The sequence below is a fragment of the Ambystoma mexicanum genome, chromosome 1p, assembly GCF_040938575.1.
Source record: "Ambystoma mexicanum isolate Mex_15411 chromosome 1p, UKY_AmexF1_1, whole genome shotgun sequence".
Lineage (NCBI taxonomy): Eukaryota > Metazoa > Chordata > Amphibia > Caudata > Ambystomatidae > Ambystoma > Ambystoma mexicanum.
In genome coordinates, this window is record NC_090921.1 from 802,844,569 (window position 1) to 802,871,635 (window position 27,067).

Genomic DNA, 27,067 nt, shown 5'->3' on the forward strand with positions numbered 1-27,067 from the left:
ATGACAGCGCTGCTTGGCTTCAAGTTGGCAGCTGACAATTTATAACTGATACAAACCACTAGATCTGAAGATAATGAGTTACTCAGAAGAGCCAATCACTTTGTCACGTACACACAAGGACTTGGGTACATTCATTAACTCCCTTCCTTTTTCAGTTTCAAAAGGGGTAGGACTGTACAGGGAGGCTTGGGTCAAGGTCTAGTATGGGAGTTTGGAAATAAGTGTTGCAGTAATGAGCGGAGTAAAAGAAGAAGAAGGAGGTCGAAGGGAGTGGAAGGAGAGTGTGACTTAAAGAGAGGTGGATGGTGGATGGTAGAGAGGTTAAGATGTGTTAAAAGAAGGGAAATGGGATAGCAGCTTGAAGAGGGGAAAACTAGCAAGGGGGAAAAGTACAGAGATGGAAGGTGAGACACAAAAGAAAGGAGGAAATTACTTGGAGAACAGCTTGAAAGGTACAGATAAAATTGGTGTAGGAAGATGAGGACCACCGATGGAGGAACATTTTGGGAGAGGTACTGAGGAAGAAAAGGGAGGTGGAGGAAGGAAGAAATGCAGAAGGTGGACCCTGAAAATAAGGTAAATACCGTGGAAGAATGCCTGTGTGTGTTAGGAAGTATGCTAGCTGGCGCCTGGTTGTACATCTTAACCTAATAACTAGCCCATCAAAAGTAGAGAGGCGTAGTGGAAAGGCGAGTGCATTACCCTGGGTAAACCAACTTGACTGGTTTAACTCTCAACACCAGGATGTGTGGTACCTCTCTTCGGTTTCTGGCCCTGCCTAAGCATCACATCATCAGTTTCTGGCCCCTGAAAGGGCCTATCTTTGTCTTCAAGGGCAAGAGTGCCAGCGCATCTTCAAGCCCAGGACAGACAAATAGTCTATCTGACCAGGAGACCAAACAAATCTTCATGCCTCCTAGGACCAATGCATCGTCAATCCTAGGAGGGTCAACTCATGCTCATATGGAACTCTAGAGGGGGGCTAACTGAACCATTCACACTCGTCAGTACAACTCTAGTTGAGTAATATTAGAATATGGAAAGTGAACACAGTAATAAAGTCCTTTAGAAGAAAGGGGGCCTCCTCACAAGTGTTAGGAATGTCAGCAGAGGGAATGTTATGGGTGTGGAATGCGAACAGAGAACACTAGAAGAGAATGCAAGGCAAGTAGTACAGTGGTTGGTGTGAGGGGTGAGGACAGAGAGCTATTACTGTATAAAGATGAACTAAAAGGAAATAAAGAAGTCACACATACTGGCTGTGTCCTAGATAGCTTCCTTAACTGGTGAAGAGTTGCAGCAATGACAAAGCGCCTGCACTTGCCATTGATTGTGGTTGCCTTGGCTGAGCAGGTACAGGGTTAGACCAGCCTGTAGTGTCATACAAATGTGAAAGGAGAAGCCCATGTGGCTGCCCGACACATGTCCCCAATTGAAATGCCCTAAAAGGAAGCCTGGCCAGTGAGCATTAACCGGGTGGACCTACCCAGAATCCCTTTGGGGGGGAACCTGCAAGTTCATAACAACAGAACTATGTGGCAGTTAAGAAGAAGGTTAAAGGCGAGTTTCTTCCATTTGAACAGCTTTTATCATAAGAAATGAAAAGATATAACTCCTAACTATCCCTAAAATGTGGGGTTTCCCTACCTAGACAACTCATCAGTCGTCATTGAGTTTTCAAAGGAAAACTGTCCTCCTTCCAAATCTAGTCTAGTCTGTCCCTACCAGTATTCACAAAAGAACCAAGGTACAGGAGAATTACTCCCTTCTCCAGTGTGTTGCTTCTCAGCAAAGTCACTTCAGTAGTTGAATCTTAAATAGTTCTTAGCAATTACTTTGATATTTCATTTAGTTCAGAAATAGGATTCTTCACCTTTTTTCTAATGTTTCCTGGACACCTTGTTTTTCCATTCTGCCGTTCTTTCTCTCGACTTAATCTCTTTATTGTTCTTTCTTGATACAATGTCCACTCTCTTTGCTGGCGGAGACGGTTAGCCACACTTTCAACAGGTTTCTCACATTATTTACACTATCCCTTATTAAGCTTCTAGGAATTATCCTCACTTGGTTTCCACTCTTCAATACAACTGGGACGAGTATGATTGTACAAAGAATGATTCTCACTTAATTTCCACTCTTCGTTATCACTGGGATGAGTAAGGCTATGCCAGTAATGGTTTGCCCTTGACTTCCTCTCTTCACAGTTACTAGGATGAGTATGATTGCACCAGTAATGATTCATGCTTACCTCCTTCTCTTCATGATTACTGGGATGAGTACGATTGTGCCAGTAATGATTGGCACTTAATTTCTTATCATCATGATTACTGGGACGAGTATGATTCATATACTCGTTATGTTCATTGTCCCTCCCGGGTCTCCCACTGTCCCCGTTACCTTGTTGCCTTGGGGTTAGCATCACCGGGCTTGTCTGCAAGACGGGAAACTCATCTCTCTTGGTCAGGGTGGCTTCTGATCTCACTCCGGAAACATGTCACTGGTCTGCACAGCAAGTAAAAATGGAGCACAGAGGGAAAAGCAGTGCTTGCTGAAAGAAATCCAAAAATCTTGCATTTAAATCTTTTTATTGGTTGCTGAAACTACAGAATGCCGGTACAAAACAACCACAAACATCTAATATTCTTGCTGGGTGTCACAATTTACTGAATTCAAGAAATCATTGTGAAATTGCAATATCCTGGAAAACTGAAGTTGGCATCAAAACACCCACAGCAAAGGTTTGCATGCCAGGGGGATCTGTCAAAATCTGGGCGCAGTACTCTCAGCCGCCTGAATGACTGTTTTCAAAAGCCTGCATTAAAACTGTGAACTTGTGCCACTGAAATCTAATATCTGAAATCTAAGTGGCCTGTTATTGAGAGTAACCTAGGTTGTAACTATTTAAATCCCACGGTTTAGCATTGGGAATCAGTGTTCTAGCTGCTTGTTTGGGAATTGCAAGTTTGTTTTAAACCAAGAAAAAATGTAACAAAATGACATTGAATTTAAGCTGGACACAAAGCCACCAAACTAGTATAACAACTTCCCCCACAGGGGCCAGGCACCTCCCTTCTGCTCTCTCCACCAGGATTTCACACCTATTTGATGATTAAGAGGTGGGAGGAGAACTTGGGCTGCTGTGGGAAGGGGACAATGGACTTCCTCCAGCTCAAGGAGATGCTAATTACGAAGGATCGTAAATGGCCTCTGCTTGAAGGAACTGGGAGGAGATTGCTCCTGAGCTGCAAGAAGAGGAAGGAGGTGGGGACAGACAACCAAGGACAAAAAGCACATTTTTTAAAAGACTGATAATTTACTGTGTAAAATTGTGAACAATATGTAAACCCCGGACTTGTGAATCTAATTTTTGGCTTCATATTTTAAGAGGCACCAGAACTCTGTGCTATGTTCGGGGGAGTAATAGTGGAAATTATGGTTTTGCAGCAAATGTATTTATGTCAAAAGCATGAAACTTCACACGCTTATGCCCATATACAATGCACACATTTGTGGAAATTTGCTCCGAAATTGGACCATGTGTTCTGGACAAAAAGGGCAGAATTCTGACAAAAGCAGACCCAAGATCCTACAGCTACGGGGCTTCGAAGAGTATCTGCTCCACGAAATATGTGATCTATGTATGTTATTGTTAGAAAGGTTGCACATTTGTAAATATCTATTGTACTAAAAGTAGATTTTATGTTCAAGGGACCAAGGGGAGGATTCTCTGACTCATAAAACCAACTCCATCATGGTGACACCCTGTTTTCTCCTCCAATCAAGGGAGAGAGGAGACTCTAGCCAATAGCCTGCCTAGGGGGCGCGCTTAGGGTAGGCCAGCATACACACCCCCTTATTATACGCATAAATAGAGACAGCTGAGGATTTAGGACACACAGAGATTCACCCATTAACTGATTTCTGGCGGAGCACCCTGCGAGAGAACTTGACATATTCCTTAGTCCAGACTCCAGAAACTTGGCAAGCAGAAAGGCCCATTCTATAGCTGAACCATTTTCAGCTAGGCCTCAAAATTCCAGAAACCAGAATTCACCCCAGAAACCTAAGGGGAACAAAAGAAACAGCTGGACTGTGCTGTAACTGCTGTCCTGCTAAAGAATTATTACCAGAATCAAAAGACCCAATCCAGTTGTGCCGTGCTGTTCTGTGACCAGAGAGCCATTGCAGACCCAGTCCAGTCGTGCTGTGTCGTGCAGACCAGAGCGCCTTGCTGCCTGTCCCGTCCGGTGTGCCCAGCAGAATTTCTGAGCAGAATCCCTGATCCTGACGGGCCAGAATTCCTGACGGATCTGTTCAAACATATATAGTGAGTATCCATAGAATAGGACTGTGTCACTAGCATATGTACTATCCATAGTCAATCCCTATCTAAACCCATCCTCTCTTGTATTTAGAACATGATATTGTTAGAAATCTTTTTGAATTGCCTGAATTCTATATCTTATCCCTACTATCTTCCTTCTGTACTAGTATTGTTAAAAATATCTTTGCACTAATATATTTCATCTGAAGAAGGCAAGCTCCTCGGCAGGCAGTCGCCCTGATCCAGTGGCTGTGCTCCCGTGTGGTATTTGCTTCTTCACAGTCATTCCCTAGTGTAAAGAAATCCAGTTTGTCTTTTGAAAGAGTTTCCCTGTTTTCCCTTTCTTGCGCCTATTTCAGAAACGTCCTTAACTTTCTCAATGTTCATGCTAGAAACGAAATTTCAACTTCTGCTTGTAGCTCACATCCACTTTCCATAGAACCAAAAACCGTATCTCAAATCCATCTAGTTTTCCCACAATCGCGATTACCACGCACGGAAAAGTTTGTTGCAAATTTTGTTTTAGGAAATTTCTATCACGTGTAAAACAGCTTTTGATTTCATCCGACCTCAATTTTAAGTTTTCACATTGCTTATTAGTATCAAATCATTGCTAGTGTTTGTCTGTAACTATCTAAAGCGGCTCCCATTAGAATTTAAACAATTTCAGTGATTTAAGCCACATTTAGTGTTTTACCCAATCCATTCTCCAGATAACTTAAAAAACAATTTTGACAGTTTGCCAATCAACTCTGTTTTTCTCGTGTTGCTGGGGGGAAATTGGGATTGACATCTTGCTTGAATTCTGCATTCCTGAATACCTGCTCTCTCTCTTCATATCTCTTTACATTGCATATTGGGGGGCTGAGGGGTATGCAGGGAGAAATAGTAACCATACTGCTATTTGTTCTGAACATACACAAAAATATTATTTCTGTGCTGAATTATTTTGCTCACTATTACTCCTTATGATTAAAGAGATTGCTTAGTGTTACCTCACAACATTGGTGATTATTGTATACCCATTAAACATAGTGTGATTATATTGTAACTACCTAAATAAATATTTTAACTTTGCAAACCAGCATGATTCCTGGTTCAGTGTGAACGGGGGGGAGGGGTGCGGGGGGGTTCCAGGCGAGGGGCGTGATATAAGTGGTACATCATTCAGAATAAAATAACTTTTAGACATAAATAAATAAGGGTTTCAGTTGTGCATTACACTCTAGGCATTGACTTAGGTGAAGTGCCGGATTGAAATCACTTACAGGGGGGAGTCTCTCCTGGTGAATTCCTGCTTGCCTCTACCCCTAGGGAGGGTATTGCACAGCAGCTCACCTCCCTAGCCTCACAGGGACAGGCTCCCCACCTGGGGAGATGTGACTGAATCTTACACTGGTCAGTCTGACCCAGCGACTGATTGTGGAAACCGAGAAGACAGTTACCTTTCATGAAGGAGGCTGTCCTGTACAGGTAAATCTGGACCGTCTGACCCACATTCAGGAAGGTAAGGGTCGGATCTTCTTCCAGCTACCCCTTCACCTGAACAGTCGACAGCACCAGATCTTTGTTTAGATGAAAGGAGGAGAGGACTTTAGGATGAGAATCAGGGGAGGAAAGAAGGGCCAGACCCTCAGGAAGGAAACGAAGGTAAGGAGGAACACACAGCAGGGCTCCCAATTCCCCAAGCAAATAGCAGAAGTAATGGCCAATAAAAAGGTTGTCTTGAAGGAATTTCAAGTCCACTGACTCCATGGGCTCAAAGAGTGATAATGCCAAGTGGGAGAGGACTAAGGGGAGATCCCATGAGGTGTAAGGAGGCCAAATAGCCGGTGTAGACCGTGCAAGGATTTCAGAGGTCGGGCAGCAAAAAACCTTAACCTCTCCAATGTCACGCCAAGGATCTCTGTAGGTTCCAATACCCACCACCTGGGCTCTGAGAAAGAGAAGACACCGCCAACCTAGGGTCGAAGCCTTCTATTAGGAACTCCAAAATGAGCAGGGGTGGGCAAGGCCTCTTCACAGCGCACAAGGCTGAAAACGACTTCCAATGTTTATAATACGTTTTCCTTGAATGCCCATCGCTAAGGCCTGGGACATAACTGGGACCCTCTTATTCAACCGCCACAACTTAGATGAAGTGAGAGAAGAGAAAACTGGGGAGGAAGTGGAAGCTTCAGATGGCAGGGGTATGTGGGAAACGACAAGGGAGACTCTGAGGCCAACTCTAGGTTCAAAGGGAACCACACTCTGCTCTGCAAGGCTGGTGCTACCAGAGCTGCAGATGCATTCTCCCATAGGAGGAATCTGGGTAAGAGAGGAAAGAGAGAGAAAGCAAACAGAAACCCGAAGGCCACTGGATCAACAGAGCCTCCTGCCCACAAATTCGAGGGGCCTGCCCCACAAGCACTATGTGGGAAGGAGGTGAGATCAATGGGATGCAAACAAGCCTCTTATCGAAACTCCAAATCTCAGGCAGCACAGGGTTCGGAAGGGCCTTGGTGGTTAAGGAGTGGCTGTAGGCGTCTCTGGTAGGGGAGAAGAGGGAGCCTTAATATCCATCAGATTCGTCAGTAAATGTGCTGCCACCTCCTCATTTCTTTCTCCTTTTGAGGAATTTTACTAGGGTATACTACCCTTCGTGCTCTGCCAAATCAGCTACATTGGGGCAGGTAATCTCTGGGGGGTACTGAATCCAGTGTTGCTTCAGGCAGTGGAGGAGAAGAGAGTGACCTCTGAGGAGCAGGAGGAAATCTCCTGTCAAAGGCCTCCTCCACTGTGGCCATAATCAGTTTTTCCAGGCCCTCCATCAGCATGGAGTCGAGTGTCGGTGGGGGAACAGGCAGTTACAGATGCCTGGCAGGCGTTCCCCCTCTCTGGAGAAAGCCCAGACAAGCTAGAAACTATCAGACTTGAGTCTTCCGGGTTCTCCGTGTCTTCCTACAGCTTCCGGGATCACTCACAGGGACTTTAGGGAACTGGCGAAGGACAAGTGCTGGTCCAGCAACAGGGGCATTTTATGGTGTGTCCTTCCGGCAAGGCGAGGGTCTGCCTTGTGGGATTAGACAGCGGGCGCCTACAACATACAACACCTGTATCTGGAGATAGGAACCAAAACAGGATGCTTATCCGACCGGCAGGGAGGGGGAGGAGTTTTCCTCCCATTAGATGTGGTAAGTGGTTTCATGCCATTTTCTAGTTTTGCTTGCTATAAAACCTGTCACAGAGGGGAACCACCTCATTTGTTGGGAATGGGATGAGGGGATAATGGCTTTTTATGTGTCTTGACATAACATATTAGAACGGTTGCATTTGTAGAGTGCATGTTCACTCATGGAGGTGTATCCTGGCGCTATGGACAGATAACAGATGTTTATTGTTACCCAGCGTATTGGTACTCATTTTATCGACCTCAGAAGGATGACTGGCTGAGTGGACCTTCCGGGATTCAAACCTGTGACCATGAGGTCTAACACAGGGCCTAGTAGTGGATGCATTAGTCCACTGAACTACAGATCCCATTATGATCTTCATGAATTAAAACGAGAGTCTATGGAAGGGCTGAGACAACCAGGCTCCAAGATGGCCGCAATCTTTGTGATCTCCAGAACTATGCTATCACAGCCCAAGCCCATCAGTCCATGCCAGAGAAGAGGAGACAGAGAAGGAACCCTGAAAGAGCACATCGGCTTATGGATCCTATTAGAGGCGGTCTTGTGGTTGAGAAATTGAGTCTCGTTGAGATGCACCCTCGTAACATCTGCAGGAGCTATAGACCAAGGTGGCAGGGTAGAGTGCTTGAAGGTGGGGGGACGTCGCTCCACATGGGAGCATTCTGGTTGAGCTGCGTGGTTTAACCAGGACCACCGGCATCTTTGTGTATGAAAAGATGAGGTGTTGCCGGCTGCGGGCTATCTGAGAGGCTGTGTTTACAACCCAGCGGCAGCGCCCTGCAATATAAGTCTGCTGAAGGTATGTATGCACCACCATCTTTGTGGCCACACCAGTGAATTGTGACCAACACAAATCTGGGCACCTGTTAGATTTTTTGACTCCCCAGTGATTATAATGCGGATTGAACGTGGTTGGGATCTTTACAGATCTCTTTTTCTACATTACAAAAGCATTTTTGTAGAGCTCAGCTGTCGTGGCAGAGAGGGAATATGAGAACAATGGAATTTTCTAAAACTAAGAGGAGTGCAAATCAAATGGAAGTGTACACCCCCGGAGAGGGTGAATGCACTAAAGCGAGCAGGCCCTCATTAAGTCCCTCACTGCCTTTTTGACCCTATTTGACACAGAAGTTTGGCAATCTGGAGAAAGCCATACGCTCCGTGGAAAATAAGATCAAGGAAATGGATGCCAGTGTAGCAAATATGGAGCAGTTAATCACTTGAGTGAAACTGTGCCTTACCACTGTGGAACTGTGTCTTTATACCGCTGAGGGTCCTATGTGTGCACAGGATGAATCTAAGGACCATGTTGATGAGTTTGTTGTGCTTGAATGCCATGTTGCCTCCCATGACAACATCAGGTGGGGGGTGTACCTGTGACTCCTGTTCCTTCCGGGTGCAGACTTGGTGGAGGCCCTATGGCCTGAAGTCGAAACCTTTCTGCCAGACTTGGTGGTCCCGGGAAGGGAAGCCGACACCCCCATCATCCAATGCATATATAGGTTAGAGACTAATAAGAAGAAAGGGGGCACTATGATGATTATATTGCAGTCTCAGACTATGAGAAACCATCCCATGTTAAGGTTGCAAAATGAATCCAATTTGCACCCCTCAGTGCCCGGGTCTTTTGCACAATGGGAGTTGGAGAATGGATAAATGGAAGCGCCAGATCCCCCGCCCATCTCCAGTCCTCGCTCTGGGGGACACCGTTGTACCTTTCCCCCAAGCCCTCCACCCCCCTAGCCCCTTCCGCACTCAACACTACTTCTCAAAGCATCTCCTTCTGTGCTGGCCCGGCATGCCCTGCCCCCCTTTGCTCTCCATGTATTGCATAGAGGTCGCTTTGCCCTGGATTGCGGGTGAAATGCCCTCTCTGAAACACATTACGAGCACCATGATAAACACTACCATGAAGGCACTGTTTAAATGCAAAACAGGTGAGGTTATGGAGCGGAGCACATCTTGTTTATGGATGTAAGCCCATCTGTAAAGAAGATGGTTCTATTTAGAAGCAAAAAGAGAATTGGAGGGGCAGGGGTGAAGGCTTCCTTCATAGGCAGGCCAGAGAATCACCTTCATGCAGGGATTGGCTACACTGTCCTTTCTCGAGTCTGCATGGTATTGAGGGTGGTGGGGTGATGACCTATATCCTGTGAGAGTCAATGGGCAAATTGGTCGGATCTGGTAGGAGATGGTCCTTTGATAGGCTGCAGATGTCTGCCTGGTAAGGTCCCTCAGGAGAAGGGGTGGGGCTTGGAGTTTGAACGGGAGCTTCATATTTATTTATGTTGACATTTTAAGATAATGATTTGTATATCTCCAATTTTTATTTTTTTTGCACGTTTTGAACTTTTCTTCTCATCCTCCCCAACATAGATTTCTGGGACCTCGGATTATATTTTTAGTTTGGGATTTCTAAACTTTGAGATCTAGCAGGATTAAGAATTGAGATAGTATTTGAAGTTTCACAGTTGGAGGCGGTGTGATCAATCATGAAACTTGCCGTTTCATTTCCTTATTTTATTTGGTGGGGCCATGACACTTGATTACTTTTCTCTACTCATGCAACCATAGATCAATGAAAATATCTTAAATACAAGCTGGGCCGGATGGGGGACTATTGCCTTTGTAGCTAGTTGATTTGAAGGCTAGTAGGATATTAAAGGATTTCTGCAAGTGTTGGGCGTTGAAAAAGGTAAACTTGGGTATGTTGCATGGAGGAAATAGAGAATACACCTTTTTATTTTAAGTGATATTGAAGTTTGTTAATCTTGTTAATTATAATGTATTTGTGGCAACATATTCATTTATGGTGTGTGAATGGGTGGCATCAAAAAGGATTCCACTTCTTTGAAACGTGATCTTTCAACTTTTGATTTCGAGATAGTGTTTTGGTAGTGATTGGTTTTGGTGAGGGGGATTTCCTTATTTGTTAAAGGGATTTTTAAGTCCCAGTTAGAATGTGTTTGGAATAAGAATTGTTCATATCTGCATATGGACCTTTACTTGTTCAGTTTCTGCATATAAGATCATTTTGGCTCGTTTGTTTTCTATGTTGGTAGTCTGTGTTTGTTGACTTTGAGTGATTGATTTAGGGCTTCTGGCATGGTCCTATAAGGGCAGAAGGTGGAGGTGGTGTCTGCCAAGATGGTGATGCTTTGGATGAGAGATTCAAGTTAGTGGTTTTTAAACAGTGGGAGAGTACGGTGTGTTTGGGGTGGATAGAGTGTGTGGTTAAGTGGTGGATTGTGAATGGCTTATGCTACTTAGTGCCTGAGGGATGCTTGCTTGCTTTTTTAGCCCCGGTTTATTCCACTCTGGAGCATTAGCAGTGCAGGCCCTTTTGTTCGATTCTAGGAGTGTCCCGGGGCCTTCCTGGTAGCCTTTGCCCTAACAGGACAATTGGCTAGAGACGTTTGAAAGTTCCTTTGGCTGACGATCAGTGGTATTAAACCTTGATGATATCACAGTATCACGGGCGGGGAGGGAAAGAGAAACATGCTGATTTTAGGCAAAGCATGCACCTCAGTTTACTCGGTTTAAGGAGTGGATCTGATATTGACCAAGCAACTGCTTCGAGCGCCCAAACCTAATTGTTGCTGGAAAGCACATAACATCATAGCACATGAGCACCACACATCGTGGGTAATAATAAGCACCGCTCAGATACCTGAGGGTTTGTAGCGCTATATAAATGCCAAATTATTATTATTATTATTATCTGTTCAGCGGATACTAAATGATATTGGGGTACACACGTGAGGCTTTGCATGCCTACTCTGCATCTGAGCTTCTATGACAAGCAGATGCCGGGCAGCAACAAAGCCAGAAGCCAGGTCTCAGGAGGATAGCTCAGCGACAACATGCTCGCCTTGGGAGCTCGACGGCACGGAGAAACATGGTTTTGATCCCCGGGTCCGCGCTTAGAAACCTCTGGGTATTAAGCACCTTATAAATAACCTATCATATCATATATCATATGACAGCCATCTGCCTATTGTACAGCAACAACAATAAAAATGGTACTGTGGAGAGTCCAGTGAGATATGGAAGGCTCAGGTCGGAGATATTTAATGCAATGGCAACTCAGGTCAGCATCGGAGAACATTGACTGAAACGAGCAGAAACGATTAAACTAGGGTGTAAACTTCTTAGACAGAAAAGAGGAACAAAGGCTGGAAGCAGTCATTCAATGACAGAGGCCAAACACTGAAGAAAAATAGTGGTGAAAAACACAACCAGCAAGCGGCAGAATGATGAACAGGGAGCTGGAAGGCAAAGAGGGTGCAGAACCTGCACCACGCAGGTGGCCAAGCATACTTTTAAAATAGTGCTTCTTACAGGGTATGTAATGCTTCTGATCCCCTTTCCTGCAAGCCAGGATATCCCAGTAGTCTAGTGGAAGGGGGACTGGGTTGATTGTACAAGTGTTGGTAAATGTTGGTGCAATTTCACTTGGGTAGAAAAGGGTGGGGCTACTGACAAAGAGGATGTCGAATGTGAGCATCCGAGGCCCTTTTACTGACCCAGGCACAATCGGGCAAATCTGGGTGGGGAGGGGACATGTCCACGCACACACTGCAGTCACAAACTGGATGTGCCTTTTAATGCCTGGCTTTGCCTCGCATTTCTCTGCACCCGTTCAGAATAGATGCCTAGGAATATGTAATGCACAGAAAGCTGGGAGCATGCACTGTTAATGTCTCGGATACCTCTCTACCACTTTGTAAGGAGTAGATATTTTCTTTCTTTAAACAATTCATGGGTTGATGGGAGGACAACCTCGGTGAGTTGTCTGACTACTTGACGTCTAAGAAAAGCTCTACAATCGAGTCACAGCAGTAACGCTTAAAGGAATGGCCATTTAATACTATGCCATTGTTCTGACCCTTTGCTTGGAATTGTTGATGCAAAAATGCAATCATTTCTCCTTAAAAATACATATACACACTCACACAGCCACAGCTTTTGGTAATGCCTTGATTTGATAAAAACCGATTTCTTCAAAGACCGATTCAGAAAAAACGCAGTCTTTCTAAATCGAACTGCCAGCCCCTGCGACGGACAGGCACGGCGGAGGGGTCTAAGTAAGTGTTTAGATTTTTGCGAGTGCTGTGTGTGTGTGTCTGGGTGTGTGTATGTGAGTAATTTTTGGGCAGGGAGCAGGTAACTGTGTGTGCGTGTTTGAATGCCTTTTAGCGAAGGGCGGAAGAGGGAGGTAAAGGGGGATCATGACAAAAAAGGTGCCAGTGTGGGAGGGAAGTGGGGTGGGGGAAGGAACGAGTGGTGGGTTGGGGATCATTTCATGTAAAATTTCGGTATATTGAGGGCAGCACAAAATCGACCGAAAAAAACCGGTATTGTTTGTGTTCCGTATTCAATATGCAGACATATCGCATAGAACCAAGCTTTTAACTTGCTGGCCTACCTATCCAGATTACAGTATGTCCTCTGATCCACTGTCATGTCAAACAGAAAGTTTTCTTATGACATCTTCCCACTGCCCTTTCCTGTCCCCTCCAGTGCTTTATCAATAAAAACGCTGCATTAAAGCTATTAAGGCGCTCTAATAACAGGTGTAACGTTAATAAGAAATGCCATGACAAGTGCCAGCCTTTATACTGCCAAGTTCAGGTCCTGTCAATGCTGACCCAGCCCTTCTTCCTCTTGAGGTCGATAAATTGTGTATTATCAAATTGGAAAATAACAATGCCTGTTAAAGCTCTTAAAAGTGCCACAAAATACATCTGTGGTCTTGATTGTAGATAGCTGGGTTCAGTGTATCCAGTCTGCCTGTCCTATACAGAAAAGCACAATAGCTTTACCCTTCTTAGACCAGCACTTCAGCACTGCTCACCATTGCTGTATTGTCTCAGTTCCGAATATGCTACGCATTAGGATCAGCCTTCAGTAATATAGTGATGGCTTGTTCTTGCAGCCACGTATGCTTATGTTACATGGGAAATAACATTTTGTTGAGATTTTAAGCTATGATTATGCATTAACTAATAATACATCATTAATCCTATATTTAAAGTTGATTGCAATTGTGTGTGTGCATTTACGTCAATAAAGAGATAGACCCTCCTTGGAATGTTTAAGATGTGAAAGAAGTGCCCAATCGGAAAAACAGCTCCAGCTCCAACAAATAACACAAAACGTCAAGTAGAAGAAAACACTCAAATTAGTGATGGCAAAATAGCAAAAGAAAAAGGGCGATTTAAAAACCCGAGGAGAAACTGGGCCTAAAAACCACCAAAAGCATCCAACTCAGGGTCTTCAGCAACACAAAATGTTAAACATCAGGATCGTATAGTATCATCCTCTCCATTGTCTTTTTTATGAAGATAGAAAAAGGACAAATAAAACCGAAATAATGTTTGGTGTATTTCGATGTAACCTTTACGCGTGTTTTTAAAATGGTTCCTGAAAACCGCAGCGTATCACACTTAGTGCAATTTTGTGGTGCAGGGGCCGGGCCAGTTTCGAGGTTAGACCGCTGTGGGCTCAAAGGAATGAGACGTGCCACATTCTGGGCAATATGGTTATTATTAAACATGTTGGTGATAGTTATACATGTTATATGCCTCACTCAGCATTATTGCCACACGTTTCTTAGATATAAACTTTACACTTAGCATTCCTCTTTTACTGGGGAAATAACTGCCTGTTGACATAGTCACTCACTGCAGTGAATACTGTGCTACTAATCTATATAGTCCCCTTTTCGCCATACGCTTGAGATGTCCACTTACCGGGAAGACCTTCCAAACGTACCGCGCGGGAAGGGGACAGGACATAGGACAGGGTTAAGGAAGCAGTATTGCATTGCTACGCGTATACAATGGCCATCCTTTATGCTAGGAGCTTTGGTGTTGCAGTAATCGCGTGCCATCGTGAAGGGCATCCATTCCCTCCCATCTATTTTAATTAAGCGTTTCGCACGTGGACAGACACGTTTCTACACCCTGCAGCCCATCCTCAAAGCAGCAGAATACAGGATTAAGGTGGGGAGGTTGGGTGAAGACAAGGAAGGGCGCTCAGGCGGGAGGAGGTTAGATGCCCAGGGACATAAATCACAACTTACTTTCAACTTTTAGGTACTACGAGATTAGAGCAAAGTGTGCCAAGGGCGGCAGTAGATATGAACTGTGCACTATTAATGCACTATCCCTACTCCACAGCCTTCCACGTGATGGGGCAGCTAGAGAACACACTGAATGCTGCACTTTTCAAGCAGTGCTTTATGCATAGGTTGAACAGGAGAACAAAGTACCCATGTATGGCCAGTTCCACACACTTACTCTGCAAGCGGTAAGCCAGCTCGTTCAAGCACCTTTTGTAAAATTGTTACCTCAAGGTATCCAATACTGACCTGTGCATAAAAGTACTAATGGCAAAGTGTACAACCTACTCTTGCACCAAGTGTCTCCCCATTTCTTAGAATATGTTTAGGTCTGTGAATAGCTGTGACCATCTCATTTGCAACACATATTCCAACGACACTCGGGTATAACAGCACCATACAATCATGAATACATAAGCATTTTCTTGAGGTGCAAATTGCCATTAAAATCTATACTATGTTTTTTTTTTAAATGCGAGCACAATTTTGTGGGCTTCTGAGGTTGCAGAAAAGGGCCTTGTGTGACAAGTCCCAATCAAAACCCTGTGGGTCCAACATCCTTATCAGTTAGAAATTCGAGCCAGCACAATTACATTTCACAGCATATACTTTATTATCGAGCCAAAGGGCTGCCAACTCGGTTGACATTTCCTTAGTGAGAGGAAATGTATTAGCATATGAAGTCGCATGCTGTACCCATGGGCACTGTTCGGGTGAGTTCTGTGCCCCAAGACGAATAACCATGCAGCACCTGCTCAACACAAGATGGGCCTGCAGCAGCATTTCACATAGTGATCATGGAAAACATCCCAGTGCCATCGCGACAGACAGCCAGTAGCACCACAACACACTGCAGATCCACCAGTGTATCCACTAGTCAGAGTGGAGGAAATCAATCCCGGCCGCACAAGCCCATTCCACACAAGAGCTAGGTCTGCGCTTGGTTCTTAGTCAATACAATGTTTTCATTAAGAAGAAAGGTGCACAAGAGAAACAATGAATTTACATTTCAAGGTGGCCTTGTGGAGTTCAAGTTGAAAAAAGCAAGTGGTCTTTGCGCTTCAACTCAGTCCCTAAATTCCAAGTCCAAGGGCTCTTGGTGTTTGCTGTCAAAGGAGACTGTGCTGTGGAGTGGTCTCTATCAAGTTCCAAGCACTTGTCACTGTCCTCAGATCCAGCACTCGGTGCACTCAGACTTCGCGGAGGATCTCCCGTCTGGACAGAGGGTTCTTTCAGGTGGCAGGACATGGGACTGTTCAATGGTGACAAAGAGGCGCAACGAGGGTAAGTTGGTGGGGTCATGGAATGATCTTGAAGGAACAGTATCAAACCACAATTGTTCAGGTTTGGTACAAACACGTTTTGACCAATAGGAGGGTTCAAACGCCCAAGTTCTGCTTGACTGTGAGGGGGGTTTGGGATTGGCGATGTTTGCATCCACGCTAAATTCATGACCGGCAAATCGGCGCACAAGGGTGTACTCTCCCTCTTCGTAGCTTCGCATTTGGGAGGGGGTGTCCCATCTGGCGATTTTCTGGGGCTCCGACTATGCATGCTTTTGGGGTGGGCAAACCGCTTTGACTGGGGTTTGGAGGTGCTCTTCCTCTCGGAGTAGTTTCTGTTCTCATGCTGGTTAAAAACAGAGCAAGAAAAATGATTAGAACAAGACTTCACACACAGGATAGGGCACGAGTACCAGCCCTTTTTTATTGCCGCAAGCACGCAGTCAAAACACGTTTAACACGTTTGTATAGAGAAACAAGGGGACACTGAAGTTATAAGGTATATCATTTCATTAAAGCAAACAGCTTATTATTTATACGAAAAGGTTTTGTTATAGAACTATGAACAGCATTTGTTAATACTCGTTGATAAGAATAAAGACTATAATTCAGTGAGGGGAAATGTCCGCTCATTTGTGCCCCTTAATTTCCACATCGTTGCCACAGCAGCCCCTGATTGATTTGGTGGATTCGGTTCTGGCAGCCATGTAACCCCTTCCAGGGTCCTGTAAAAGGATACTGTAATAGTGCCAGGCATTAAACAAGGCCGCCCTCTATATCTTTATCCCGCTTCTTGTTTTCCTTTATAATCTTGGTTTTATCCATTCATGAACAACAGTCAGAATACTGAACTTTACATTGTACTACAGATCGTTTCCCGAGGACGACATCCCCATAAGCATGTCGGAAAGGGGATGGAATGCAAGAGCAACATGTGAAGGAACGGGAGCCCCCTGAAAGCCCCAAAATCAAACTTTTGTTAAACACCTAACAACAAAAAGCTAGAAAATCCACATACCATTGACTGTTTGTATTGCGGTTCATTGTCGGCATAGTCGGGAGAGGAAGAGCTGCTCTTTACCACATGTGGGAACCAGACTTTCAACATCATCTCCACCTTTAGCAGGGTTCCTAGGTACCTCTCACTGCAAACACAAAAAGGACGTATAGAACCAACAACATCAGCTTTTCAAACAAAAGAATCATGTCGAATCTTTAGAACACACTCACTGCTTAACAAGCCCAACATCAAAGTCACTGTTGGATGATAGTCTTGCACAAAAGCGAAAGTGAATACACAAATGCACCTTTCTTAATCTTAAATAGCAAGCTTAGTCAATATTCCTATGGACATTTTCCTCAGTCATTCAAATGATTCGTCAGATCTTCCCCTTATTGTAGGCACGAGGTCTGCAACCTGCAGTCCTATCCAGTATAGTCTATTGTGAGGGATCCTGGGAGGTGTAGTCAAACCATCTGGAGTCATAGGTTGCAGACCTCTGTTCTACACTTGCCTTAAATTAAATGCTAACCCCCATGTATTTACTTGGCGATGTTATCAAAAAGAGCAGTTGTTGCTTAGGCTGCAATACTGCAATCCTCCCAGTTCAGATTTGACCAACAATGCTTAACAAGTAGAGGGTCTCTGGGTAGTGGATGACATTTTGACAAAAAGGCTGTGTATGCACTATCCAGAGAGCACTCTGCCGCTGTCCTTCATGGTTATTGACTGGCCTGTAGAAAACAGTACTTCTAACATTATGAATGACAATCACCCCCCCCCAGCACTTCTCTCCTCCCCGTTCCCCAGGACTTGCACAATCTGAATGTCACTAGGCCTAGTAAAATCGTTGTTTTTTGTCCTCCCTCTGTTTCCCCCCTTACCTTGTCGCACTCTGTTTCCCCCACTTGCCTTGTCGCGCATTGAAACACTTGTGTATAGGCGCGATATAAATGCTATCTCATATCATATATTCTTACCCCATTTCTGGCTTTTGTAGCACTCCAACAATCCTCTGAATCCGGTCCATGGCCACACTCTGCTGAAAGCTACTTAACCCTGTAAAATCAAAGAGAAGGAAACCATGAGATGTGTGAAAGCATGATACACGTGTTTACAAAACGAGAATTTAGGTTGTCTACCTGAACTAAAAATCAGTTTTCAAATCATGCTATACGTTTGCTCTTAAAAAGAGCCTGGTTAAATTGCCACCAGCAGCTAACTGGTGCCATACAAGCATACCTATGTGATATGCATGTTTGGACAGGTCTAGAAACGAGCATTAGGCTCCATTTAGAAGACGGGTAAAGCATAAATGGGCCATGCATAACAGAAAAAGTTATAGTTTGCATCTCATATCGCACGTAGATTTGCCGCATATGATGTACTGGCTCCTCATTCCGTATAGGTAACTCCTGCTTCATTTGGTGATATCTAATAACCAGAACCCTCTTTTAGCTGCTGCTCATAAAATCTCTTTTTCAAAACTGCCATGTGCAAACATGGTAAAAATGGTTACTTACCTGTAACACCACCACAGGAAATGGAGTAATGTCAATATTAAGTACATGTGCCTTCTTCCTTTTGAAAATATTCTTGTGACCTGTCCTGCCTACAATTCCCTTGTGCAGATGACCTGGCAGCACTGCATATCTCCACAAGACAGACCCGACTCTTGTAAACAGCTGAAGCAGCTTTGGATTTGGCAGAGTGCATGCTACAAATTAGCCAAACAGAACATACGACTCACATCCGCTGAAACAACCACCCTACAAACTGTCTGTGATGTAAGCCTCAAACAGCTGCAGTGATTCTCAATTACTTCATTTTTTTCCCCAAGCACAGTGGCAAAGTTCTGACAATTAGCATTGTGGAGGATTCCCTTCCATGGTAACGGGAGGACTCGGAAAATACTAAAGGCAATTTCAAGCAGGCAATTGGGCTGAGTAATCAGTTAGGGTGGCAGTGTGGGAAGAACAAGCACAGACAACCTGGCACCCGCTGAAGTGACAACAAGAAAACTATTCTATAAAAGTGACGTTTCAAGGGACACGGATTAGAATGCTAAAACAGATGTGCTATCACATTGCTGATAAAAGCTCAGCAGTCAATACATGTAAACACATCTCCATTGCTTAACGTACAACTCAATCTGACGAATAAGTCCTGCTATGGCCAAATGTCGAGGATATTGCGAAACAATCTACCCAAACACATAGCAGGGTTCAAAACTGCGTGGAGTTCTTAGTTCCTGGTTGGCTTGGCACCAGGAGCTACTTTTATCACGCCAATTGCTGGCATAAAAACATACTTATGCGACATTAACTCTGTGTGTTTGGGAAGGAGTATACATGAGCATTCAGAATACGTTTAAAGCATAATGGGCAATATATAATGGACAGAAGGTTAAAGTGTGCATCTCACATAGGAGTTACATTTGTGGCAATGAATATACTAACTTTTCGTTCCCTAAAGATAGCTCCAGATAACTCATGAAATCCTTATCCCAATCCCTGCACAGGTTTAAACATGTCTCCATCCATAAACTCTTTCCCATTGGCCAATTTCGAAATTACCCCCTGCTAGTAAGGTCTTCTGAGATGGTGCATCTGAATGCTTTGTCCTGCAGGCAGAGCGTGGTTCATTCAACTTCTGCATTGAACAGTGATGGACGAATTGACCTTGCACTATGAAAAGCTGCTTTATTTCCGTTTCGAATTGTGACCCCTTCTTATGGCCCATATAACTTCTCTTATCGAGGACCTGCATGCTAATTAAGATGAAATTGTATCCCAACAAAATGCCAGACACTTCATGTAGATTTTTTAGATGTATTCTGATTGACAGATACCCATACTAGCATCAACCATTAATAGGATATAAGAGATGTTCTCACTGATCGCAACATGAATCCATCCTCATTTACAGACAACTATCCATTGACAATACTGGTATATAAACCAGGATGCTGGAGTAGGGACGTTAAACCACAACCACCACTAGTATGAAGCATGACAAACTGTGTCAATGTTATGTCAGCCTTATCCTAGCTGTGAAAAAATGAAACTAGCGGATGTCGGTCAAAGACTACCAAACAATTGTGTGGTCGTAGAGTATCTGTGCTCTTCACTTTGAGGAAAGCTTCTTGTCTCCTTATTATGTGCACCTACATCCACTTGTAACAAGAGAACTGCTTTGCTTCCACTACATGCCACGGCACAGGGAAATGATCAATGAACAAACTGCAGAGCAAGAGAAATTACACACATAATAGGGGCAACGCTGGTCTTTTTTTGTCATTCGTCCATCACACAGTACATGATTTCAGCTGGGGCATTAATACGGCAAAACCCTTTTGTAACACAGACACACCTTTTATCCCTCACCCCTGCCCCCATTAACTGAAAATTCAGAAAGTGGTGGAACGTTGCCAGGATCCTCTAAAAGTATTTGAATGGAACTTGCGGAGGGTGAGCCAAAAAAAAAAAAAAAGAGTAGAATAACAAAGGACACCTAAAATACAGTTAGAGGCTTGTAAAATCGGTGTGCTATTTTCCAGTTTAACTTCCTGAGTCAAATGCTAAGAATTATGCAATTTAAAAAAAATGTATAGAGCCCAATGTTGCTTAGTAGGGGTATCCCGACACTAGGACAACAATCAGTGAGAAGAAAAGGGTAGATTACTGAACGAAGATAAAAACCACGTTTCTTATTAAATAAATCTGGTTTTAAATTCAGTGGGCGGCTGTGAGGGGAGGGAAAGTTCTGCTGCAGAGTTCCTTTTCACTCCTTGCAAAACCTGGCAAAAGTAAGCACGTGCAACGTTCTGGAGCTCAGTGAAAGAGACCAAACATAAAAGGTGTAACTGGTGCTCATACAGGCTTGGTATGCCATGCCAAGTACTATAGTGATATGATATATGATATGATATGGTATTTGTAACGCGCCTATACACAAGTGTTTCAAGGCGCGACGAGGCAGGGAGGGAGGGAAACAAGGGGAAAACAGACAAACGATCCTACTAGGCCAGGTGTCATTCAGATCGCGCAAGTGCAGAGGTAAGGGGAAAAGGAGGAAGTGCAGGGGGGAGGAGGTGGGGGGGAAGTGCAGTACAAGGTAAGTAGCGTAAAAAAAAAAAAAAATAATAATAAATAATAAATAGAAAGGGCCAGCTGGTGGCAAGTGCGAGGTAAGTGCAGAGCAAGTGCTGGGAAAGGGGCTGTAGGGATACAGTGACAGTCCCACAGTGCAGGGGGAGCCGGGGAGGCAGTGCAGGTGGAGAGTGGCTGGGCCCTGGACCGAGGTTGCTGAGAGTGGCCCAGATGCAGGTTTGAGCTGAGTTCAGTGGGGAGTTAAGCAGGATTAGCAGGGGAGAGGGAGAGAGAAGGCAGAAGCGAAGAGGAAGGTTTTGAGGTGCTTCCGGAACCGGAGATGGTTCTCCTCAAGTTTCAGGGAGGCAGGAAGGCTGTTCCAGAGGGAGGCCCCTGCTGCGGAGAGAGATCTACCCCCAGCTCGTTGCTTCGAGAAACGGCTGACCATGAGGGAGTTGGAGACGGATGAGCGAAGGGCTCGTGAAGGAAGATATTTAGGAAGAGAGAGTTGGAGGTATTTTGGTCCCAGGCCCCAGAAGGCCTTGTGGACAATGCAGAGGGTTTTGAACTTGATCCTCGCGGCCACTGGGACCTAGTGAAGAGATTTCAGTCCTGGAGAGATACGGTCCCTGGGCTTGAGGCCAAGGACAAGTCTCGCAGTTCTGTTCTGGATAAGTTGCAGAGGGCGGAGAGTGGAGGCAGGCAGATTAAGATAGAGGCTGTTACAGTAGTCCAGCCTTGAGAGAACCAGGGCTCGAGAGACAGTGAGCTTCTGGGGGAAGGAGAGGAAGGGAAGAATACCTCTGAGGAGGTGCAGCTGGTAGTGTGACTTCTTAGAGACGTCAGATATATGAGGAGAGAAGGAGAGTGTGGAGTCGAAGATGACCCCGAGGTTTTTAGCCTTGCAGGTAGGGGCAGGAAGGGGGCCAAGGGAGGCCGGCCAGAGAGCTGCAGGCTCTAGTGAGCAGAGCAGTGGGGAGGCACAGGCAAAATGGGGACATGGTGGTTGAGTCCGGCAGTCGCCTTCTGACCCACCGGTAGCTGATCCAGAAATAAATCAGGGCAAATCAAGACGAGACCGGGAGTGTGTTATAATCCTGGCGTGAAGAAATGCTGCCACCATTGCAGAAAAGCAACAGTCAGCCAATGTAAAGGAAGAGCAACATTTCCAACACCATTTAACTGCAAGAAAAGAAGTGGGAGCAATACCATCGCATGGGAAGCCATGGAAGCTATTACCACTTGCCAAAAAATCAGGTTCCAAGGGTCATCTCTGTGACTCCGTTGCTATACTTTTGATCACAAAGAAGTCATGCCATGCAAGCAAGCCGCTTGCGCAAATGTAATAGGACACAATGAGCGTTCAAGCGGTTTGTATACATAATGTATGGTCATAAAAATCTACAGATACATTATCATCTAATTCTTAAAACAGGTTAGGATTGGGTTTGGCTAACAAAGCTTTGGTGCGAGCATATGTTCGTGTCAGAATGCAGCTGTGCTAATAACAAGAGGTGGGTGGGGCAGGGCAGCAGTGACAAACGTGCAACCATCAGCAATAATTCCCACACCTTGCATAAGCTGTATTTACACAAGGAGTAGATGATTACCCAGCTGAGAAAGCATATCTTCTAACAATACGCCCAACAAAGAAGGGTTCATTTTGTGTTGTCCTTCACAGTAAAGCAGAGAATGGAATGGAACAGCCTTCCAAAGCACGTTCTCAAAGCTCATTTTACCAAAACTAAACAGCTGGACCCGTTTTGGCAATGTAAGCATGCTTTCAATGTGCAGTGGGCAAGAACAGCGGGCATTCAGATATTAGGTAAAGGTGTCAATTTGGCACCCTGTAGAAGCTACACTATAGAAGCAGCTCATTTGGCATCTGTGGTTTTCAGCTACTGACGACAGAAAGGCCCGTTTCCATGACAGGGAACAATATAGGGAGCAAGGAGAGATGCCCGGGTGTATGGAATTACATTCACGAGTAGAACCCATTATCATTAAGTTACCTCTCTCAAATCGACCTCTCTTCAGTCCATTGAGTAGCGCCGTCAGTGGTTGGATAAAACCCTGTAGTTCTTTGCACTGTGGAGGAAAACACAAGAATGTAAGATTACTTTAGACTCTACTTTTCGGTCCTGGTCATAAAAATGCATTCCTAACCCTCAAAGGGTGACCGTTAAAAGGCAGTACATGCTGTGGCGCTATAATGAGAAATATAGATACAGTTACAGAATTAAAATTCAACCAACCTTTTCAGCAAACAGTCGGTCCCCTTCTGTGCTAGTAGATTCGTGACTTCTGCTCAGTCCAGATACTCTGCCCTCTTCTCGCTCCTTTGGCCTCTTGGTCCCTGGGGATTCAGAAATGATGGAATGCTGCGGTCGATCTCTTCCCATAGTATGATGCACGGATCTCTTTAGCCCACCTTCTTCTCGCTTTTGGATGTTGTTCCTGTCCGACACATTGGCATTTTTGTCGATCACCCAGGAGTGATTGGAAGGAATGGTGCGATTTTCTAACAGAAAAGGATAGCGGTTGCAAGAGCTTGTAATTTGTAGACCTCTTATCGGTTGTAGCCCAGTTCTTTGTGTCCTGTACTTGTGGCTCATGCATTTTTGATTGGCTTTCATAAAAGCGGTGCGTTGTGCTCCCGGTGAAAGCACAAGCCCCTTCATCTCAACATCATCTCCATGCCTTCCTTTCAGATCCGCTGCAGCTTTGTCTTCCTCTTCACAGCCGTCAGACAAGAAAACGTCAAAGTCATCATCGTAGTCGCCATCGATACTGCTAGGGCTGTCCAAGGAATAGACCGAATCACAGGATGACAGGTAGTCTGAGGACTCAGTATCTTCCATCGAAAAAACAGTCTGGACCAGAATTCATGAGAGAATAACAGTGTAAGCCACATGAACACTAGATCAGGATTCAAAGCATATTTGCAATTGCTTTTAATATACAAGACACAAATCCCTGAAGACATTAAACCCACTTACAAACGGAGCATCTTAGCTGTAGAAAGGAAACACAAATCGATGCTGCTGGCAAATCCAAACTGATTTCCAGTTCCATTTGACACAATTCCAAAGAGCCACCAAACCATTAGTTCCCTTCAGGAAATCCTGAGAGCTACAACTGCGCTTGAAAGGAACAATATACATTCTAGCGTATTCATGCTTGTTCGGACCCACACCAATCAACAAACATACGTAATGGAATGTTGACCAGAGTACTTGGCACTGCCATTGGTGGGCCAAATGTGACGCAACTGGCCAGGTACACTCCACAGCATATCTGTAAGAAGAAAGAGATACCCACCGCCACAGAGTCTACAGTGGGGTATACCCAACCTAGTTATTGCGGGGAGGGCCAGTCCTCGTTCATTGTCCCCCTTGTCCCGACAAGCCTCTGCCAACTATTCAAAGGTCCCACTTTTTACATTAGGCTCCCAAAACAGAGATTTCACAGAAAAAAAACAATTGTTTGCAGAAGTAGGGGGAAAAGCAATATTTGTAGGTAGTATGTTTGTTGCTGCTTTTCAAGTTTTAAGCAAAAGGGAGAGTCAGAAAAATAGAAGGGTAATGGTTTAGAGCAGAGCAATGTTGGAAGACTAAGTGGGTTTTCGCTTAGCGTGTTAACTGCATTTGTTTGGTGGCCTAGGTGTCTGGGCACAATTTCCTTTTTATGTGCTATATACTATCACACACTTTCGGGCGTGCAGGTAAAATACAGGCATTAACAAAGCTAGCAATTTTGCCTTATGAATAATGAACGTGTATTCAATATTGGTAGCTGTTAACATCACATGTCCAGGTGCAAACACGATTTGTCTTGTGTTGTGATTGCATGCCCAGGTTACCTTTGCTTGCCAGGTTTTGCCATAATATGTTCACATAACTCATACAACAGTTATTTCCATCATATAGGCATAGCAACTTATATCCTTTATATGTTCACACACTAATTGCCAGCTTTTACCATCAGACTCCAGCAACTCACACAATTGTCTAGGTATTCCGAACATGTTTCAATATACTTGCATTATATGACTGGTATTGCCATCCATTTTCAGGTGTTGGCATTATATGCCCTAGTACTCACGCCATTCAGTAGCCACTGCCATCGCAAGCCTTGTTACTCCTACCATTTTCTAAGTATTGGCATCACATACAGTTACTTTCCTTTCATGCAAGGTTTTGCTATATGCCCGCACCGTTTTGGCAGATATTGTTATAATTTGCGTAAGTACTCGCATTTAGAGGGGTGCATGGGATTTATACAGCAGGAATCTAGCTAAGAAGCAATGGCTTGCTGCACAAAGGACCACATCCATGGGGTTTCTGGTAGTGTGTGCGGTAGTAGATAGCACAGCGGATGCAAATATTATACTCTTGTACATTTAATATTTTATCTCGTGAGGGTGCTGGGTGGGTGATGTTAAGTTGGTTAAGTCTTGTTTACTCAATGCAGAAAATCACACGTGTTAAGTAAGCCCTGTCTACCACAAAGTTCACCAGCTGCCTTTGTATCAGCAGTAATTCTACACGGCTATTGTTTACAGTGTTTCACCCCTTCAGCTAGTTTGCCAATCTCTTTATCAAATGAAAGGGCTAACCCACATTTTAAAACTATTCTTCAGCAACCTCAAACATTTTGAAGCAGTGACAGGCTGCAGAAAGATGACCCCAGGGACTGGAAACATCCAGCGAGATATACCTAGCAATTGGACCCGAGTCGGCAAAGGCGAAATATCCTGGACTTTGTGTGCAAACCCAGCGCTCTTTGAAAGGTGGCTAGCTGTGCAACCGCTGATATTTTGCTCTGGGTGAACGTGCAAAGGGTAAACCCAGGAGGGAGAAACTGCAAGATGAGCGGTAGGCTATACTGAGGGTGAATCGGGAACGACAGACAGCAGGGAGGATAGCGCCCCAAGGACTGACTGTCTGCAGGGAGAATATAACCAGCACTAAGAGTCTACAACAGGGCTCATTGAGGGCACAAGGGGCATCTACGGCAGTGGTGGGTGACTCCCAGAGCTCCAATCTCACACAGAAGACGCCCAGCACCCCTCACCTCCACGGAATGAGTCATGGCGGCTCCTGACCCCGCTTCAGGGCCCGCGCGCCAGTGGCAGACGACCCTCTGGTGACTCTTGCTTTTCGGGTGCCTCGGTCCTTCGCTGTCCTGGCCGCCCCTCACAACTGGGGGATCTTCGGTAGATCAGGTTGGCTTTGTGTCGATGATCGGATGCTTCGCGTCCCTTTACACTTCTGTGGCTTTTTCTGGCTGTCCTTGCGCGCACCGCAAATGGAGACTGCTCAACACAGCCAGCTCGCGCTCCGACTGTCACCGACTGCCCCACACACCCTCCCCTTACACCATTGAAAGCTATCCACGCATTGTTACACGTGCCAACCAGCACGTGCCTTTCCGCCTGCGTTCCCAAGCTCATTTTCTCATTGGCTGAAACCAAGGGAGGCGTTGGCTGTCCCCACCCTACCACAGACGTCAATAGCGTCTGCTGGATAGATAGTTAACCAATAGGGATGACTCTGGGAGCGGATTGGCTGAAGAGCTGGCAAATGAAGCCCCGCCCAAGCATGTGGACTCTACACAGCATTACGTAGATCGCGTGGCTTGGGACGTGGTAAACCTGAGTTGCTGCCGCATTGGAACTGGAGACGACGCGTTGTAGACATAGACGAGGTACACACACGCAAAGTTAATTAGACCACACTGCGGATAGGATACACGTCGTGCAGTGTCAATAACCGAGGCGTGCGGTGTACCATGGGAAAAGCAGAAATCTAACCCCGGCATTTTCTTTTGTGCGCTGCGATGAGGGTTGGGAGGGTTTACATTGGCATAGCGGGGCCACCGCTACATCCACGCCTCAGGGTTTTTATGAATTGACACCTACCGGTAATCTTCAGTACTCCTAGTTCTATTCTTCCTTGTTGCAGTACGTATCTATGAGGCTTGCTTCCTCGCCAGGACCGCCCTTTTACAAGCCTTTCTTCTGCCTCTGCTTAGGAGGTGTTATGATATTAATACGCCCCTGGGACCT

General features: G+C 45.0%; 1 protein-coding gene across 1 annotated transcript; it reads right to left on the bottom strand.

Moving 5' to 3' along the window:
* Positions 1–15,212: 15,212 nt before the first annotated feature.
* On the bottom strand, positions 15,213–26,416 carry CIART (circadian associated repressor of transcription). Its single transcript, XM_069652129.1, has 6 exons — positions 26,074–26,416; positions 23,253–23,870; positions 23,010–23,085; positions 17,887–17,965; positions 16,925–17,051; positions 15,213–16,252 (listed from the first exon to the last, which is right to left on the bottom strand). Exons 1-6 carry the CDS (start codon positions 26,089–26,091, stop codon positions 15,653–15,655), a joined length of 1,518 nt encoding a protein of 505 aa, XP_069508230.1. The 5' UTR covers positions 26,092–26,416; the 3' UTR covers positions 15,213–15,652.
* Between the last annotated feature and the right edge of the window lie 651 nt (positions 26,417–27,067).